The sequence below is a fragment of the Poecilia reticulata genome, chromosome 11 (assembly GCF_904066995.2).
Source record: "Poecilia reticulata chromosome 11, P_reticulata-male-v2, whole genome shotgun sequence".
NCBI classification, from domain to species: Eukaryota; Metazoa; Chordata; class Actinopteri; order Cyprinodontiformes; family Poeciliidae; genus Poecilia; species Poecilia reticulata.
This window is the reverse complement of record NC_088840.1, coordinates 30,034,102-30,052,767: the sequence shown is the minus strand read 5'-3', so window position 1 is coordinate 30,052,767 and position 18,666 is coordinate 30,034,102. Positions and strand designations below refer to the sequence as shown.

Genomic DNA, 18,666 nt, shown 5'->3' with positions numbered 1-18,666 from the left:
CAATCATTTAAAAAATCGATTAATCGTCTCTGTTCTGATCACCAGTCTGGAGCAGAAGCTCGCTAATCAGAGGCTGCATCCTTACGGTTGCAGCGGCGCGGCGCCGGCTCCTGACTGAAGCTGGTTTCTATTGATCTCCTGACGCCTCAGAGGGGAGAGTGAGCTGCATGAGAATGTGCAGCTCTGCAGAGCGATCTGCTGCTTAAAGAGCCCAAACCTCCACCGAAACAAAAGCAGAGCAGCAGGAGACGACCAGATTTTAAATCTGAACCTGCTGCTGCTGACCTGCTAAACCTGCTAACCTGAGCTAACCTGATAAACCTGAGCTAACCTGAGCTAACCTGCTAAACCTGAGCTAACCTGATAAACATGCTAACCTGATAAACCTGAGCTAACCTGCTAACCTGGTCAAACCTGCTAAACCTGAGCTAACCTGATAAACATGCTAACCTGATAAGCCTGAGCTAGCCTGATAACCTGGTCAAACCGGCTAAACCTGAGCTAACCTGAGCTAACCTGCTAAACCTGAGCTAACCTGCTTAACCCGAGCTAACCTGATAAACCTGCTAACCTGGTCAAACCTGCTAACCTGAGCTAACCTGCTAAACCTGCTAACGTGGTCAAACCTGCTAACCTGATAAACCTGCTAACCTGGTCAAACCTGCTAACCTGAGCTAACCTGATAAACCTGCTAACGTGGTCAAACCTGCTAACCTGAGCTAACCTGCTAAACCTGCTAACGTGGTCAAACCTGCTAAAACCCAGAGCTACAACACAGATTGTGAAGTTAACACACAGCAGCTAGAATCAGAACTAAACACGACATATTTTATATTTCAATCCGAACCAAGAATTTGAGTTTTATGTGAAAAGATGCAGGGAAAAAGTTTTGAACACAAGCAGACAGAGAAATCTGTCAGCAGCTGCGTTTTCATCACAAATGTGAGAAAATCTTTAGCAATTTTCTAACAACGTCAAAAAACACAATTTCACAATTTAAATGTTTAATAACTAAAACCCTGTTGAGCTAAAAGTCATTAGCATATTTCAGTGCCATCGTCATCCAGCGACTTCCTGGTTTGTTTTTCTCTGTTTGCGCCAGCGGCGCCATCCGCTGGCTGGTCATGTGACTCCAGTGATGCAGAGAAAGTTTTCCATTCAGCAAATTCAACTGGACCAGAGAAAAGAGTCCGTAGGGTCCGGTCAACTATTAATCGATTATTAAATTAGTTGACTTCAATAATCGATTAATCACGATTAATTGTTTCATCCCCACTGGAATCCACCTGAACATCTATAAAGAACTAAAAATCAGAGTTGAGAGAAGATTTGAAGTCGGTTTGTGAGGAAGAATGAAGCTGCAGTTATTTATAACTTCCTCTCTGAACTCATTTGCTTCGGTTTACTAACAAACACCTGGTGAAAATATCAGAAATGTTTCATTTTCCTCAGCAGGTTTGTTTCTCAGAAGCTCACACACACATGCTCTCTAAACAAAGCGCTCCCACTTTTAGCTCTGGCAGTCGGCCTCAGCCCACACACACACACACACACACACACACACACACACACACACACACACACACACACAGACACAGAGGCAGCACCAGAACCAGAACCAGAACCAGGCGTGAAGTCAATTAGACACGCACAGGAGAAAGGAAGCGTCTTCACGTTGCGACACAATCAGCTACTGGAGAGAGAGGCTTTCTGAATCGATACACACACACACACACACACACACACACACACACACACACACACACACAGACACACACTCACACACACACACACACTCCAGCCTGCATCCGAGCCGAGGAGCAGCCAGTATAAACTGAACAAACTTGGAGTCACTTTGCAGGAATCTGGTCTGAAAATCCGGACGACCCAATTAATTGCAAATAATCGGTTTTATTAACCCATTAATGAACCCGATTTCATTCATCAGTCCTTTTATAATGATTTAATCGGTTCAGCTTCAGATGGAAAGTTTGAGGCCTGGTGCATGAGGACAGGATAGTAGCAGAGGTTAGCAAAGGTTAGCGGAGGTTAGCAAAGGTTAGCGGAGGTTAGCAGAGGTTAGCAAAGGTTAGCGGAGGTTAGCAGAGGTTAGCAAAGGTTAGCGGAGGTTAGCAGAGGTTAGCGGAGGTTAGTAGAGGTTAGTAGAGTTTGCCGGATGTTAGCGGAGGTTAGCAGAGGTTAGCAAAGGTTAGCGGAGGTTAGCAGAGCCTAGCAGATGTTAGCGGAGATTAGCAGAGTTTAGCAAAGGTTAGCGGAGGTTAGCAGAGGTTAGCGGATGTTAGCAAAGGTTAGCAGAGGTTAGCAAAGGTTAGCAGATGTTAGCATAGGTTAGCAGAGGATAGCAAGCACTAGCAAATGTTCTGGAGGTTCATCCAGAGCCGCCAGCCTGGTTCCATCTCCATCTGGTCGCTTTGTTCTTTGACCTAATTTCACTAACAGAATGAAAGACATTTGTTGCTTCAATTAAAGCCATAAAATCTCTGACTAACTGTAATAATTCAGGCAGAAGCAGCATAATCCTCAGGATTATTAAGGATTATCTGTGTGTGATGCTGTGTCCCGTTTCCTTCGCTCTGAGCTCAGACTGATCCATGTTAAGAAATATCAAACTTTTACTCTCCATTTGGACCCTGAAGCCAGTTTCCATGACAACCACTGTGATGGTTAGGGACTAAATGAAACTTTTCATGTCATCCATTTTAGGCTTGATAAACAGGTTTTTGGTCCATTTACACGTTTTACTGCTCGGCCTCAGAGCTGCAGAGAAAAACCCTTCAGATCCAGTAAATCCTGCCGCTTCCGGCGGCGGCTCCTTCTCGCTCCGTGTCCCGCTGAAATGTGCCGTTGGGATTTTTGTGGTTTCTCAGACATCTTTGGTGTTGGGCGCAGCAGGGCGGCGACACGCTGCGCTGCATTTAATGCGTGTGTGCGGCCGGATTCATGTTTCTGTGCCGGGATCCCGTCCAGATCCCAGGTTCTGGAACCGGCTGCTGATGTGGCGCCTTTAACAGAACCGACCGGGTCAGGGTTTGGGTCGGGTCCGGGTCAGAAACGCTGCCGGGGCGCCAGCAGGTCCAACGCCAGAAACACACGTTCTGCAGAACCGAACCGGATCAGGACAAATATGATTGGATACGTAATCAGTTAGTGACTTTAACAGGCTAAATAATCTGATAATTTCTGACTGTGTCTTTACAAACGGCGCTCAGCAGAAAAGTTGTTTACTGAACAGCAACAAATAGAGGAGAAAACGGCTCCTGATGTTTTTGTCTAACTGGTGACCACCCAGAGGGGAGCACTGGTGCATGATGGGAGATAAAACAGCGGCGATGAAGGCAGAGCAGCGAGGAATCAGAGGCAGCAGCGGGACTCCAGGGGAGGCGAGATCCTCTAATTAGACAACAACACGAGCAGCGAGTGACTGAACTGCTGACGTCCTCAGAGCTCCAACCACACGCAGCATCCAATCACTGCCGAGCATCAGATCCCTGAAACTGGATCTGAGGGGTCCAATAGAGCAGCTCACACAGCCAATATCCGACCGGCTGGACGTTAGCAGCGACCCGCCTGCAGCTGGAGGTCCGGTTCCGTCCGGGTCCGACCGGTTCCGACCGCACACGTCACACTGGAGGCAGCAGGAGAACCCTCTGATAGGTTCTACTTACAGAACTTTGGATCCATTTGGATCAGCTGCCCATTTTTACCGTCTTTACTGAAAAGAAAGTATAATTTTTATGAGATTTCTTGTACTGCTGTGTTTTTGGCCCAAATGACTTGCCATGGAAAGTTTGAGGCCTGGTGCATGAGGCCAGGATAGTAGCAGAGGTTAGCAGAGGTTAGCAAAGGTTAGCGGAGGTTAGTAGAGGTTAGCAGAGGTTAGCGGAGGTTAGCAGAGGTTAGCAAAGGTTAGCAAAGGTTAGCGGAGGTTAGCAGAGGTTAGCAGAGGTTAGCGGAGGTTAGCAGAGGTTAGCGGAGGTTAGCAGAGGTTAGCAAAGGTTAGCAAAGGTTAGCGGAGGTTAGCAGAGGTTAGCAGAGGTTAGCAGAGGTTAGCAAAGGTTAGCGGAGGTTAGTAGAGGTTAGTAGAGTTTGCCGGATGTTAGCAGAGGTTAGCGGAGGTTAGCAGAGGTTAGCAAAGGTTAGCAAAGGTTAGCGGAGGTTAGCAGAGGTTAGCAAAGGTTAGCGGAGGTTAGTAGAGGTTAGTAGAGTTTGCCGGATGTTAGCGGAGGTTAGCAGAGCTTAGCAAAGGTTAGCGGAGGTTAGCAGAGGTTAGCAAAGGTTAGCGTTCTGCAAAAACACAGAATCGTACCAAGTATTTTTATCTAGTTTGTAAACCTTTTAGTGAACTATCTAACCTGCAAAAGTAAATTTTTATCAATATATAGAAACTTAAGTCAATAATTCTTTAATATTGATGAAAATGTTCCAGTTTCAAAGTGAAACTTTTTAACTGAAATAATCTGAAAGTGGAACTTTTTCATCAACATTAAGGGATTATTAACTTAAAACAAGTTCAGATTTATTACTTTAACGATACGGTTACTACGGTTACCAAGACATTTACACCAGAATGAAGACAAAAGTCACTTTGTCAGATTTTATGTCTGAACAGCAGAACCAGCCGGTCCATCGGTACCAGATCAGGCCTGATCAGAACCGCTGGCGGCTCCCGAGCCGTTTTCAAAACCAACCTGACGTCGTCATGACGACGCCTTTTATCGTGTCGCGTTACAAGTTAGCTCCCAGCGCTAGCCTGATGCTCGTCAGCGTTCCTGCTCATCTGGAGCGTTTAAAGATTTATCCCAACTGTTCAGCTGCATCTGCGCTGTAAAATGACGGGGGGGGGGTAAAAACGGTGAACGTCGGTTTCCAGCGGAGATCTGCAGAATCAGGAGGAACCGTCAGAGAGCCGAGGCCCGCAGGGCGCCGGCGGCGAGGATCGGAGAGAAACCAGGAATTATTTCTGTTCAGGCTGATTCTGCTCGCTCACAAATGTCACAGTTCAAAATAAATATTTGGTTAGCAAGATAAATATGTAGCTAAAAATATGAATGTTCTTTATTTTGTAAAATAATGTTTTATATCAGCAGTTATTACTGTATTTTTATATGTTAGCTAACGAAACATTTAGCTTTGGACGCAATAATAGAGCTAAAAGCTTATTAAAGCTAATTAAATTTATTTTTATATAAATAAATAATTAGCTTGGATATAAATATTAGCTAGCTACCTCTTTAGCCCTAAATTTTAATCTTGCTGCTGGTCCGTGGGTCAGAGGTCAGCGGGAACCTGCTGACCGCCATGATGTCCAGGTTAAAGCAGAGACTGAGGAACGGACAGGAAGTCGTGTTTCATCATCAGCTGCATGCTGCAGTTCAGCAGCGTTTGTGGCTGAATGTTCAGATCATCCATCAGAGCGAAACCTGCAGGCGAGACGTTTCTGGAGCAACGCAGAGAATCTGAATCCTCCAAACGGCTCCCATTCATCAGGAGGAGGCGGCCATCTTTAAAGCCTCATGAGCAATTCATCATCCTCTGCTGCGCAATCTGGGGCGCGGCACACACACACATATACACACACACACACACGTATACACACACACACACATATACATACACACACACACACGTATACACACGCATACACACACACACACATATACACACATATACACACACACACACACATATACATACACACACACATATACACACACACACACACATATACATACACACACGTATACACACACACACGCATACACACACACACACACATATACATACACACACGTATACACACACACACGCATACACACACATATACATACACACACACACGTATACACACACACACATATATACATACACACACACACACGTATACACACACAAGTATACACACACGCATACACACACACGCACACACGTATACACACACAAACACACACACGCATACACACACACACACGTATACACACACAAGTATACACACACAAACACACACACGCATACACACACACACACGTATACACACACAAACACACACACGCATACACACACACACACGTATACACACACAAACACACACACAAACACACACACGCATACACACACACACACGTATACAAACACACACACACACGCATACACACACACACACGTATACACACACACACACATGTATACACACACACACAGAGACGAGGTGAACAGGAATCTAAAATCCATCCATCTGAAGGTCAAATCCGGGTCAGAACCTCCACCAGAATCTGATGTTTTATAATAATCAGTCAGCCCCTGAATTGCCCCCCACCGGGTAAATCCCAGTTTAGCCCCGTTGCCCCCCGCCGTTAATACCCGATCCAGGAAGTTGTTCCGGTTCCCCTGCAGGGAGGAAGTGCCGCTGAGCAGCAGCCAATCAGAGCGCTCCGCTCACATCAAAGCAGCTGATATTAAATGGTTTTCCCTCTGGTCAGAGGAGCCTGGTGGTTCTGACCCGGTTTCTCTGAGTCGCTGGGACCGGTCTAATCGATGCAACCCTTCCTCTACTAGGAGAGGATGCAGGGGTCAGAGGTCGCTGAGGTGTAACTAGCAGAGCTGCAGGTTTCAACTCCAGCTGATTCAAAGAGTCGCATCGGCTGCAGGGATTCCAGGGGGGACTACAGGGGGCCAAGGGGGCTACAGGGTTTCCAGGGGGGCCAAGGGGGGTTCCAGGGGGGCCAAGGGGGCTACAGGGTTTCCAGGGGGGGCCACAGGGGGCCAAGGGGGCTACAGGGTTTCCAGGGGGCCAAGGGGGCTACAGGGTTTCCAGGGGGGCCACAGGGGGCCAAGGGGGCTACAGGGTTTCCAGGGGGGGCCAAGGGGGCTACAGGGTTTCCCGGGGTGGCCACAGGGGGCCAAGGGGGCTACAGGGTTTCCAGGGGGGGGCCACAGGGGCTGATTGTATTCATTATTTTTCAGTCTGCAGTGTTTCTGTTTTTCTCCATTTTTCCCTCTGATCTGCAGAATCTCATCGTTATAATTATATGATTATCAGTCACAACCAGGCTGAGCAGAACCGAGCAGAACTGTGTCATGGATCTGAGCTGGTCGGGTTCTGTTGCTCCTCCTGCTGGTTCTGGACGTGTCGGGTCGCTGGTGGTTCCGGTCCCTTCAGGTTAATCTGCTGGCAGCAGCTGCAGCCGCTCATTAGCCTGAAGGGACCCAGTAAGAACCTCAGGCTGCACCGCGGGTCACCGGGACAGAACCAGAACCAGGAGGAAGCTCTCCATGTTCATCCTCCATGTTTAATAAAATCCACATCCTGTGAAAACCACTAATGATGGTCTCTTGATGAATGGACTAGTGTCGGTTCTGGTTCTGATCCAGTTGATCACAATATTCTCTTAGGACGGCCTGGACATGCGGGTATCAGAGGAACAGAACTGGTTCTGTTTAAATCCCACAGGGCTCTGGGTTCGGACCGATTCTTTTATCAGAACTATGAATCTGGAATCATATCAGATTTATACAGTCAAAGGGTCAAAAGGTTCTGAAAGATGCTTTACTAAATATATACATAAATATATATTTACACACATAAATATGATTCCTATTGGAGAAAATCATCGTGATAAATGTTCATGTTATAAACATGTTAATAATGTTTATAGAATATTGTCAAAGTTAGAAACATCCTGTCCAGGAGTGATGCTGGAAAACCAACTGGGCCCACGTAGCAATAACCCCACTGACCTGCAGGTAACCCCGCCCAGACTCCGCCCACTACTCCAGACCCCGCCCACTACTCCAGGCCCCGCCCACAGCTCCATAACTCCGCCCATAACTTCAGGCCCCGCCCACAGCTTAAAAACTCCGCCCAGACCCCGCCCACAGCTCTATAACCCCGCCCACCGCTCCAGGCCCCGCCCGCAGCTCCATAACCCCGCCCACTACTCCAGGCCCCGCCCCCAGCCCCACCCTTACCTCTCATACTCCAGGTTGTCATGGTCACATCGGGCGTCCTTGTGTTTCTCCCAGTCCTTCCCGTGGCGGCAGGTCGTCAGGGAAACGATGTCCTTCCCGTTGTGGATGTGATGCAGCGCGTTGCGGGTGTCGGAGCCGATGCCCGTCAGGTAGCGCTTCCCCTTGAACATGAGCAGGTACTTCCTGCGCGGCGGCGTGGTGTTCCTGAGCAGCCAGCCGCGCTCGCCGCCTTTCTGCGGGTGATCCTTGGAGAAGAGCGGGATGGAGACGTCGAAGCCGGGCCGGAAGTGCTCCGTGTTCAGGCTGGCCTTGGCCAGGATGGCCTGGCCCACGTTGAAGCCCAGGTCCTCCGTGTAGTTGGGCCAGGTGCCAGAGTACAGGTTGAAGATGAGGTGGTTCCGCCCGTCGTTCCAGGACGGGAAACTGCGGATGCGTTCGTCCATGTTGGGGACGAACTGTCCCGACAGCTGGTCCCGGTCCAGAGTGTCTATCCCCAGGACGAACAGGCAGGCCTCCCGGGGGTCCGGCGTGTAGTAGCGCGACTCGGCGATGGAGGTCAGGATCTTCCTGTAGCTCTCCGACACGCGGTCGCCTTTCTCCGCCGGGTAGATGTAGACCCGGAAGCCTTCCCGCCCTCGGCGCCGGCACCGCGAGAAGTCGAAGCAGGTGTCCATGCGGCAGCGGCTGTCCCTGTACACGGTGGACCAGGCCTGCCGCCGTTGCCGTGGCGACTCGGCCGAGCCCGGGTCTGTCTGCAGCTCGTCCAGGTGGGCGTAGCGGGGCAGGAAGGCCCGGTCGGTCCAGTTGGGCCAGGGCCGCAGGACGTCCGAGCGGTGGCGCGTCAGCAGGTGCAGCAGGCGCAGCTGGACGCCGCCGCCGCAGTAGAACAGAACCAGCCAGCAGCAGGCGCACAGGCCCAGCAGGACGTACTTCTTACGCGCCTGCATGGGGGCTCGGGCCCCCCGCCGGGCCGGTGCGGGGCGGTCCGGACTCTAACAGCGGGGTCCGGGCCGGGGCGCTAACATGACAGCCGCTGAGCCACAACGATCCGATCTGAGGTTCTGATCCGCTCCTGCTGCCGTCCGGCCGCGCTCTGGCTGATGAAGGCCGGCTTCCCGCTCCACCTCATGCTGACGGCGCGGCGCCACCTGGACAGGAGAGCAAACAGACCACATTACTGCACAACAAGGCTGCTGCTGTGTGGCTGCGCGGGCCGGGCCCAGGGCTGGACCCGCTCCAGCAGCAGAACTGGAACCACTTTGATTCTCTAACAGGATCCAGTTTGATTCCAACATCTTAAACCAGCCGGGTCCCCGGAGGAGAGCCTGCTGCTGGCAGGGCAACCACACCGCGACCAACACCTCCCTCTGCCAGGTGGAGCCGCTTCCTGACGAAACGTCACATCGATTTGTCAAAACATGGATTTACAAAAACCAATATTTACTTTGAAGCAGTTAAAGATTTAGATCCAAGCTAAATATTAGCATGTTAGCTTTGCTAACTAACTATTTAGCTTTAAGGTAAACAGATTGCTAATGAAATATTTTGCTTGTTAAATATTAGCTAAATATTTATATTTATGAGCAACGCGGTGAAAATGCTCCAGGTTTATGACGGGATAAATAACCAAAGCATAAACATCAGCTGATAAACGCCATGGAAACGGCTGGTTGCTAGGAAACGATGCGTGATGTCATCAACCGTATATTAATAAAAAATGAAGTAAACATGCTTCAGTTTAAATGTTGATGAGGGTGGAGCAGCTCTGCAGGAGGCCTAAGACCTCAGCAGAGGTCATAACCGTCAGGGGTCAAAGGTCAGCAGGCCAGAACCAGAACCGACTGCACAGAGTGTACCAGAAAACAGCAGAAATTATAAGAAATAAAATGAGATATTTCAGAACGAGGTCCAAACAGGAAGGGAGGAACTGGGAGCGTCACACTGGGCCCCAGTTTACCGTCTAAAACCAGAAGAACCGGGTCGCTGGGAGGTTCAACGGTTCTTCTGCGGTTCTTTATTTACACAAACTGTCCCCCCATTAACTGACTGTGTGTGTGTGTGTGTGTGTGTGTGTGTGTGTGTGTGTGTGTGTGTGTGTGTGTGTGTGTGTGTGTGTGTGTGTGTGTGTGTGTGTGTGTGTGTGTGTGTGTGTGTGCGCAGCTCCCCTGCCAGCAGTCACACAAAGGCAGCTTTCAGGCCTCACCTTCACATTCCTCCTACCTGCCCGGCCCGCTGGCGGCTCCACAAACAGAACCGGGTCGGTCGGCGCCAGCAGAGAACACTCAGGCTTAACGCCGACCCGATTCTACTGACCGACGTTCTGACCCGGCTTCAGACTGCAGAACCAGAACATCTGGAATGTGGAGTAACAAGCTTCCATTCAGAACCAACAGGACATTCTGGGGTTCAGGTTCTACAGGACAAACCAGGTTTTAGCAGGTTCTACAGAGTTCTGGTTAAAGATGGAACCAACATGGATCAGAGGTCACCTTCTCAATGTTGCTTCAGTCCAATTAGGTTCTGCTCAGCTCTGCTGTGTCTGGTTCCCTCCATCCTGGTTCCCTCCATCCTGGTTCCCTCCATCCTGGTTCCCTCCATCCTGGTTCCCTCCATCCTGGTTCCCTCCTTCCTGGTTCCCTCCTTCTTGGTTCCCTCCATCCTGGTTCCCTCCATCTTGGTTCCCTCCTTCCTGGTTCCCTCCTTCCTGGTTCCCTCCTTCTTGGTTCCCTCCATCCTGGTTCCCTCCATCTTGGTTCCCTCCATCCTGGTTCCCTCCATCCTGGTTCCCTCCATCTTGGTTCCCTCCTTCCTGGTTCCCTCCTTCCTGGTTCCCTCCTTCTTGGTTCCCTCCATCCTGGTTCCCTCCATCTTGGTTCCCTCCTTCCTGGTTCCCTCCTTCCTGGTTCCCTCCTTCTTGGTTCCCTCCATCCTGGTTCCCTCCATCCTGGTTCCCTCCTTCCTGGTTCCCTCCTTCCTGGTTCCCTCCTTCCTGGTTCCCTCCATCCTGGTTCCCTCCATCTTGGTTCCCTCCTTCCTGGTTCCCTCCTTCCTGGTTCCCTCCTTCTTGGTTCCCTCCATCCTGGTTCCCTCCATCTTGGTTCCCTCCTTCCTGGTTCCCTCCATCTTGGTTCCCTCCATCCTGGTTCTCTCCATCTTGGTTCCCTCCTTCCTGGTTCCCTCCATCTTGGTTCCCTCCTTCCTGGTTCCCTCCTTCTTGGTTCCCTCCTTCTTGGTTCCCTCCTTCTTGGTTCCCTCCATCCTGGTTCCCTCCTTCTTGGTTCCCTCCTTCCTGGTTCCCTCCTTCTTGGTTCCCTCCTTCTTGGTTCCCTCCTTCCTGGTTCCCTCCATCTTGGTTCCCTCCTTCCTGGTTCCCTCCTTCCTGGTTCCCTCCTTCTTGGTTCCCTCCATCCTGGTTCCCTCCATCTTGGTTCCCTCCATCCTGGTTCCCTCCTTCCTGGTTCCCTCCTTCTTGGTTCCCTCCTTCCTGGTTCCCTCCTTCTTGGTTCCCTCCATCCTGGTTCCCTCCTTCTTGGTTCCCTCCATCCTGGTTCCCTCCATCTTGGTTCCCTCCTTCCTGGTTCCCTCCTTCTTGGTTCCCTCCATCCTGGTTCCCTCCATCCTGGTTCTCTCCATCTTGGTTCCCTCCTTCCTGGTTCCCTCCATCTTGGTTCCCTCCTTCCTGGTTCCCTCCTTCTTGGTTCCCTCCATCCTGGTTCCCTCCATCTTGGTTCCCTCCATCCTGGTTCTCTCCATCTTGGTTCCCTCCATCCTGGTTCCCTCCATCTTGGTTCCCTCCATCTTGGTTCCCTCCTTCCTGGTTCCCTCCTTCTTGGTTCCCTCCATCCTGGTTCCCTCCATCTTGGTTCCCTCCATCCTGGTTCTCTCCATCTTGGTTCCCTCCATCCTGGTTCCCTCCATCTTGGTTCCCTCCATCCTGGTTCCCTCCATCTTGGTTCCCTCCATCCTGGTTCCCTCCTTCTTGGTTCCCTCCTTCTTGGTTCCCTCCTTCTTGGTTCCCTCCTTCTTGGTTCCCTCCATCCTGGTTCCCTCCTTCTTGGTTCCCTCCTTCCTGGTTCCCTCCATCTTGGTTCCCTCCTTCCTGGTTCCGTCCTTCTTGGTTCCCTCCATCCTGGTTCCCTCCTTCTTGGTTCCCTCCTTCTTGGTTCCCTCCTTCTTGGTTCCCTCCATCCTGGTTCCCTCCTTCTTGGTTCCCTCCTTCCTGGTTCCCTCCTTCTTGGTTCCCTCCTTCCTGGTTCCCTCCATCTTGGTTCCCTCCTTCCTGGTTCCCTCCATCTTGGTTCCCTCCTTCCTGGTTCCCTCCTTCTTGGTTCTTGTCCTCCATCAGTTGCCGTTCTGCTAACCTCAGCCTCTTGGGAATATTTCTCTTCAGCTGATCTGGGAATGACCTTTGACCTGCTCCTCTCAGGTCATTGCTGATGTCTTTCCATCGCGGCGTTGTGCTAACACCCTGGAGCTCCAGATGGCGCCGTGTTTCTGTTCACGGATTTTCAGCTTCATATTGATTCATGAATTTATCAGAATTCCCGCTGAAGGAAACCATCTGGTGTCTCCATGCCGTCCTCACATTCATGAGTCACAGAGAGACCCGAGCAGCACATTGTGCTGCTGCTCCAAAGGGTTCTGGATCTGCTTCTTTCATGACGAACGCTGGTTCTGGTTCTGGTTCTGGGTGGAGTCGGGTTAGAGTCCGTTTCCAGCTCGGCTCCTTCAGGGACCTGATTCCTCATCAATAATTCAGCTCCTGCTGAAGAATTGATTTTCCTCCCTGCTGTTCTCCTCCTGCAGCCGAAGGTCCAGAGAATCGTCTGACCGGGTTTCAGTAATCAGATTACAGAGCCGCCCAGGTGAAAAACTCAAGGAATTACAGGTTCTGGTCTCAGACAAGCAGCCTGGAAACACGAGCAGAACCGGGTCAGAACAACATCGCTTGTAACAGTGACCCAAAACAGAAACTCTGATTTTAAACACGGAGTGCCTCAAGGACCGGTCCTTGGACCCATTTTCTTCTCAAGACATCCCCCCCACACCCCGCCAGGCTTTACTTGTTCCCCCTCCAGGCTTTACTTGTCCCCTCCAGGCTTTACTTGCTCCCCTCCAGGCTTTACTTCCCCCCCTCCAGGCTTTACTTGTCCCCCCTCCAGGCTTCACTTGCCCCCCTCCAGGCTTCACTTGTCCCCTCCAGGCTTCTCTTGTCCCCTCCAGGCTTTACTTGCCCCCCCCTCCAGGCTTCACTTGCCCCGTCCAGGCTTTACTTGCCCCCCCTCCAGGCTTTACTTGCCCAACTCTAGGCTTCACTTGTCCCCTCCAGGCTTTACTTGCCCCCCCTCCAGGCTTTACTTGTCCCCCCTCCAGGCTTCACTTGCCCCCCTCCAGGCTTCTCTTGTCCCCTCCAGGCTTTACTTGTTCCCCTCCAGGCTTTACTTGTCCCCTCCAGGCTTTACTTGTCCCCTCCAGGCTTTACTTGTCCCCCCTCCAGGCTTCACTTGCCCCCCTCCAGGCTTCTCTTGTCCCCTCCAGGCTTTACTTGCCCCCCCTCCAGGCTTTACTTGCCCAACTCTAGGCTTCACTTGTCCCCTCCAGGCTTCACTTGCCCCGTCCAGGCTTTACTTGCCCCCCCTCCAGGCTTTACTTTCCCAACTCTAGGCTTCACTTGCCCCGTCCAGGCTTTACTTGCCCCCCCTCCAGGCTTTACTTGCCCAACTCTAGGCTTCACTTGTCCCCTCCAGGCTTTACTTGCCCCCCTCCAGGCTTCACTTGTCCCCTCCAGGCTTTACTTGCCCCCCTCCAGGCTTCACTTGTCCCCTCCAGGCTTTACTTGCCCCCCCTCCAGGCTAAGCATCATTTATTTAGTAATCTAAAGTTTGTAGGCAGTAGTGACAGTAAAGACGGTTTATGCTAGCTTTATAGTTGATGCATTGAATTTGTGGCGCCACTAATTTGGCTGCCGTTGCCTGTTGGCCTCCCGCTATTATTTTGAAATTATGGCGCCTGCTTGTACGCCTACAAATTTTTTATAAGTTTAAAGTTTTCAACACAAAAGCATGGACTGCCCTGGCGCTCCTACCAGGGACAGGCTGCTTAAATGCTGGTAAAACAAAGTTTATGGTTATTTTGTAGCAGTAAAAAAACGTCCCAATGCTCAATCATATGTTAAAAAATTTTAGTTATAAAAAAAGAAATCAAGTTTTAGAAGAGTTCTCATTGATCTGCCACATATAAATCAGATAAAATATTCAAAACTTTCGGTGTTTTAATGAAATGAAAAACTCACTGATTGCTCCATCTGCGGCATATTCTGCAGAAAACCTTTTAAATCGGATTGCAGATTCCAGAAGCTAACTCTAAGCGACCCAACATAAAAAAATTACAGGCAGCTAATGCTAAACTGCAAACCACACAAAAATTAGCATATGCTAATGCTAAAACACTAAACATAAGAAATTAGCTGAAGTTATCGCTTAGCCATGAAACGTATAGACCCCATCAGCAGAAGCTAACGCTAAACTGCAAACCACACAAAAATTAGCACAAGTTACGCTAATTTGATAACACATAAAACATTAGCGGCAGCTAATGCTAACCACTGAGAAGACGCTTCTCAGTCTGAGTCTCATCTTCAGCTCATATCAACGTTCTCCGTTTCTCGTTCTGCGGTTTTTTTAAAGTTGTGTGATCAGCAGCAAAACCGAAAACAACTGATGTGACATAAAGTTCATCCAAGTCATGGAAATGGGAAACATTTTATGGCAGTTATTGGCTTAAAAGGCTCAAAAACGGCAGCCATCTTGAAAAATGACCTTCTTCCTGAAATCCAAGTGGCTGATGGGAATTTTTATGCTTGTTCAACACACAGGATTCTAACAGCAAAACGCTGATGGAGGCCAGTGTGTGTGTGTGTACATGTGTGTGTGTAAATGTGTGTGTGTACATGTGTGTGTGTGTGTGTACATGTGTGTGTGTGTGTGTACATGTGTGTGTGTGTGTGTGTGTGTGTGTGTGTGTGTGTACATGTGTGTGTGTGTGTGTACATGTGTGTGTGTGTGTGTACATGTGTGTGTGTGCGTGTGTGTGCGTGTATGTGTGTGTACATGTGTGTGTGTGTGTACATGTGTGTGTGTGTGTGTGTGTGTGTGTACATGTGTGTGTGTGCGTGTATGTGCGTGTACATGTGTGTGTGTGTGTGTACGTGTGTGTGTGTGTGTGTGTGTGTGTGTACATGTGTGTATGTGCGTGTACATGTGTGTGTGTACATGTGTGTGTGTGTACATGTGCGTGTGTGTGTGTGTACATGTGTGTGTGTGTGTGTGTGTGTGCGTGTATGTGTGTGTACATGTGTGTGTGTGTGTACATGTGTGTGTGTGTGTGTGTGTGTGTGTGTGTGTGTGTGTGTGCGTGTACATGTGTGTGTGTGCGTGTATGTGCGTGTACATGTGTGTGTGTGTGTGTACGTGTGTGTGTGTGTGTACATGTGTGTATGTGCGTGTACATGTGTGTGTGTGTGTGTACATGTGTGTGTGTGTGTGTGTGTGCGTGTATGTGCGTGTACATGTGTGTGTGTGTGTGTGTGTGTGTACATGTGTGTGTGTGTGTACATGTGTGTGTGTGTGTACATGTGTGTGTGTGTGTGTGTGCGTGTATGTGCGTGTACATGTGTGTGTGTGCGTGTATGTGCGTGTACATGTGTGTGTGTGTGTACGTGTGTGTGTGTGTGTGTGTGTGTGTATGTGTGTATGTGCGTGTACATGTGTGTGTGTGTGTGTACGTGTGTGTGTGTGTGTGTGTGTGTGTGTGTGTGTGTACATGTGTGTGTGTGTGTGTGTGTGTGTGTGTGTGTGTGTGTGTGTGTGTGTGTGTGTGTACATGTGTGTGTGTGTACATGTGTGTGTGTGTGAGTACATGTGTGTGTGTGTGTGTGTACATGTGTGTGTGTGTGTGTGTGTGTGTACATGTGTGTACATGTGTGTGTGTGTGTGTGTGTGTTTCCTCTGGCTGCAGCAGATTAGTTCAGTTCACATGAAAACACGGAGCTTGTGGTGAGGTGAGCGGCTCAGAGGAGCTAAAATTAAACGGGGACTCTGTCATTACAGCCCGACTGTTTGGGCCGGTTCTGTTTGGACTGGTTCTGTTTGGACCGGGTCTGTTTGGACTGGTTCTGTTTGGACCGGGTCTGTTTGGACTGGTTCTGTTTGGACTGGTTCTGGTTGGACCGGTTCTGTTTGGACTGGTTCTGGTTGGACCGGTTCTGGTTGGACCGGTTCTGTTTGGACTGGTTCTGGTTGGACCGGTTCTGTTTGGGCCGGTTCTGTTTGGGCCGGTTCTGGTTGGACCGATTCTGGTTGGACCGGGTCTGTTTGGACCGGTTCTGTTTGGACCGGTTCTGTTTGGACCGGTTCTGGTTGGACCGGTTCTGTTTGGACCGGTTCTGGTTGGACCGGGTCTGAATGGGCCGAGCTCCATTATTTTAGATCAGTGAAAACTTTCCGCTCTGGTCCGGTGGTGGCAGCATCATGCTGGGGGCTGTGTCAGGTGGAGAACCAGAATCGGGTCCAACACGGATCCAACTGGTTCTGGATTGGTTTTAAGATACATCCAACTGGACCGGTTCTGAACGGGCCCGGTTCCAGTCCAAACACCTCAGATTTGGACCTCAGAGGTTCTGATTAAATGTTTTTATTTTCATCCGGAACCAGAGCTTCAGAACCGGTTCTGCTCAGAACCGGTTCTGAAGCTCTGGAGCTTCAGAACCTCATGAGGACCTGGAACATCAGGAAGAGATCCAGTCATCAGAACCGGTTCTGATCCGCAGCACTATCCAGAAAAATCAATTTTTCTTCCTGGTCATTAAAGGCACCACCAGCCAGAACCTTTCTGGACCGGGTCAGATTCAGTTCATCTTAAAGACCCGGTTCTGAAGCAACAGAACCAAGTGTTTCTGGGCCGAATGACCGGTTTCATTTGGGTTCAGAAGAACCAGAACCACCTGGTCCTTGGCCTGGGTTTCTGGACCTGATGGCGACTTCAGTCCGTGGTGAGCAGAACCTCCAGAACCAGAACCTCCCATCTCTAAGCTTCCCTTGATAAGTCCTGATAAGTTCTGTTCCGGTCGGTCTGGACCCGTCAGACCAGGAACCTGCTGAGAACCAGCATGCACTGCGGCCCACCGCGCGCTGGGTCAGAACCTCAGAACCTCAGGTGAGATGGACCGAACCACAACAAACCAGAACCTCTCAGATCTGACACCACATTGGACCGGACCTCAACAGAACCGCAGCATTTAAGCATGTCTTACCCGTGCCTGGTCCCGGTCCGAACTGCCTGGTCCCGGTCCGAACTGTCCGGTCCCGGTCCGAACCGTCCTGAGATGAGCCGGTTTTCCTTTCAGAACCGGGGGGTTCCGAGGAGGTTCTGCGGTCCAGAACCAGCCGAATTAAAACTGCCTGACAAACCGGGCCCGGCTCTCCAGGTCCGTCCGGCCCGGTTCGGTCCGGTCCGGTCCACCTCTCCTCACCGTCTCCGTTCAGGCTCCGTGGCCGCGCGCGCCGCCTCCATCACCTGCTGACAAAGGTGCGCTGCTGGGCGCGCGCACTGTGTTGTTGCTGCGGATCGGAAGCAGCGAATACGAACCGGAACCGAACCGATCAGCGCAGACAGGTCTGATCCGCGTGCACAGGAGCGCGCGCCTCCTCTTCCTCCTCTAGGATGAGAGTCCCTGCGCGCGTGGGCCGTGCTCCATCCTCATCCTCAGCCCCCGCTCTGACCCGCCCCCCCGGCCGCAGCTGATTGGTTCAGAGCGACACGCAACATCTGGACGTGACCTGCGCAACTGGAGGGTCACGCGCGGCCGTGGAGGGACGCGGAGACGCGTGACGGCGGCTCCTTTAGAGGAGGAGGAGGAGGAGGAGTCAGGAGGAAGAGCTCCGCGGCTCGACAGCGCCACTCTGTGGTCATCAGACGTCAGCGCCATGATTTCTAAAACAACAGATACAGGAAATGAATATACCGGAAATAAACAGAACATATGGAAATCCATTTCTGCCATTAAAGACAAAATAAAAGCCCAACAGGAAGTCATCATTTTAACTTTGTCAGGTTTGGAGATACGAATTTTGAGAATAAAATGATTATTTTAACTTTTGAAGTCAGTTTGGATATTCAGTCAGTTGTGATTGATTTTAAGTCATTCTTGGATAGAAATTCATCATTTTGAGAATTAAAGTCGTTTTAGTTTTTCATTCATGATAGAGAATCAGTCATAATTTCAACTTTCAAAGTTATCATTTTGACACAAATTAAGGAATTCAAAGTCATAAGATACACGTCTCTAGAGACACAGTGATTATCATAATTCATTTTTATTTTCAAAATTATCACAGAAAGTTCATTTATTCTTGTAATTGTGACTTTAAAACTCATAATTGTGGTTTCCCGTCGGGGATTTATTTTTTTTATGGCAGGAACGGGCTTCCATAGACAAAGTAAACGTCTTAACACCGGGCTGGAATCAGTTTATCATCAGGTAAAAAAACTAAAATTAGATAAACCTCCATTTTCTCAAACAGGTTAGTAATTGAAAATGGTTCTGGGCAAATTACTAACAGAAGACATAAAACTTCTGGGACTGATCTGCATTAAAACCGATCTGGACCCGAGGTCGGGTTC

At 50.1% G+C, this 18,666-nt stretch overlaps 1 protein-coding gene across 2 annotated transcripts in view; it reads right to left on the bottom strand.

Moving 5' to 3' along the window:
* Positions 1–17,879, bottom strand: part of ext1c (exostoses (multiple) 1c) — a 41,466-nt gene extending 23,587 nt beyond the window's left edge. The window contains exons 1-2 of one of the 2 annotated variants that reach the window (XM_008423041.3): positions 17,297–17,879; positions 7,987–9,134 (exon numbers count right to left, since the gene is read on the bottom strand). In XM_008423041.3, the coding sequence (XP_008421263.1) occupies positions 7,987–8,933 (947 nt within the window). In that variant the 5' untranslated portion in view covers positions 8,934–9,134; positions 17,297–17,879. The remainder of the gene's footprint in view (positions 1–7,986; positions 9,135–17,296) is intronic. The other variant, XM_008423042.3, reaches the window with a different exon arrangement.
* Positions 17,880–18,666: the final 787 nt, after the last annotated feature.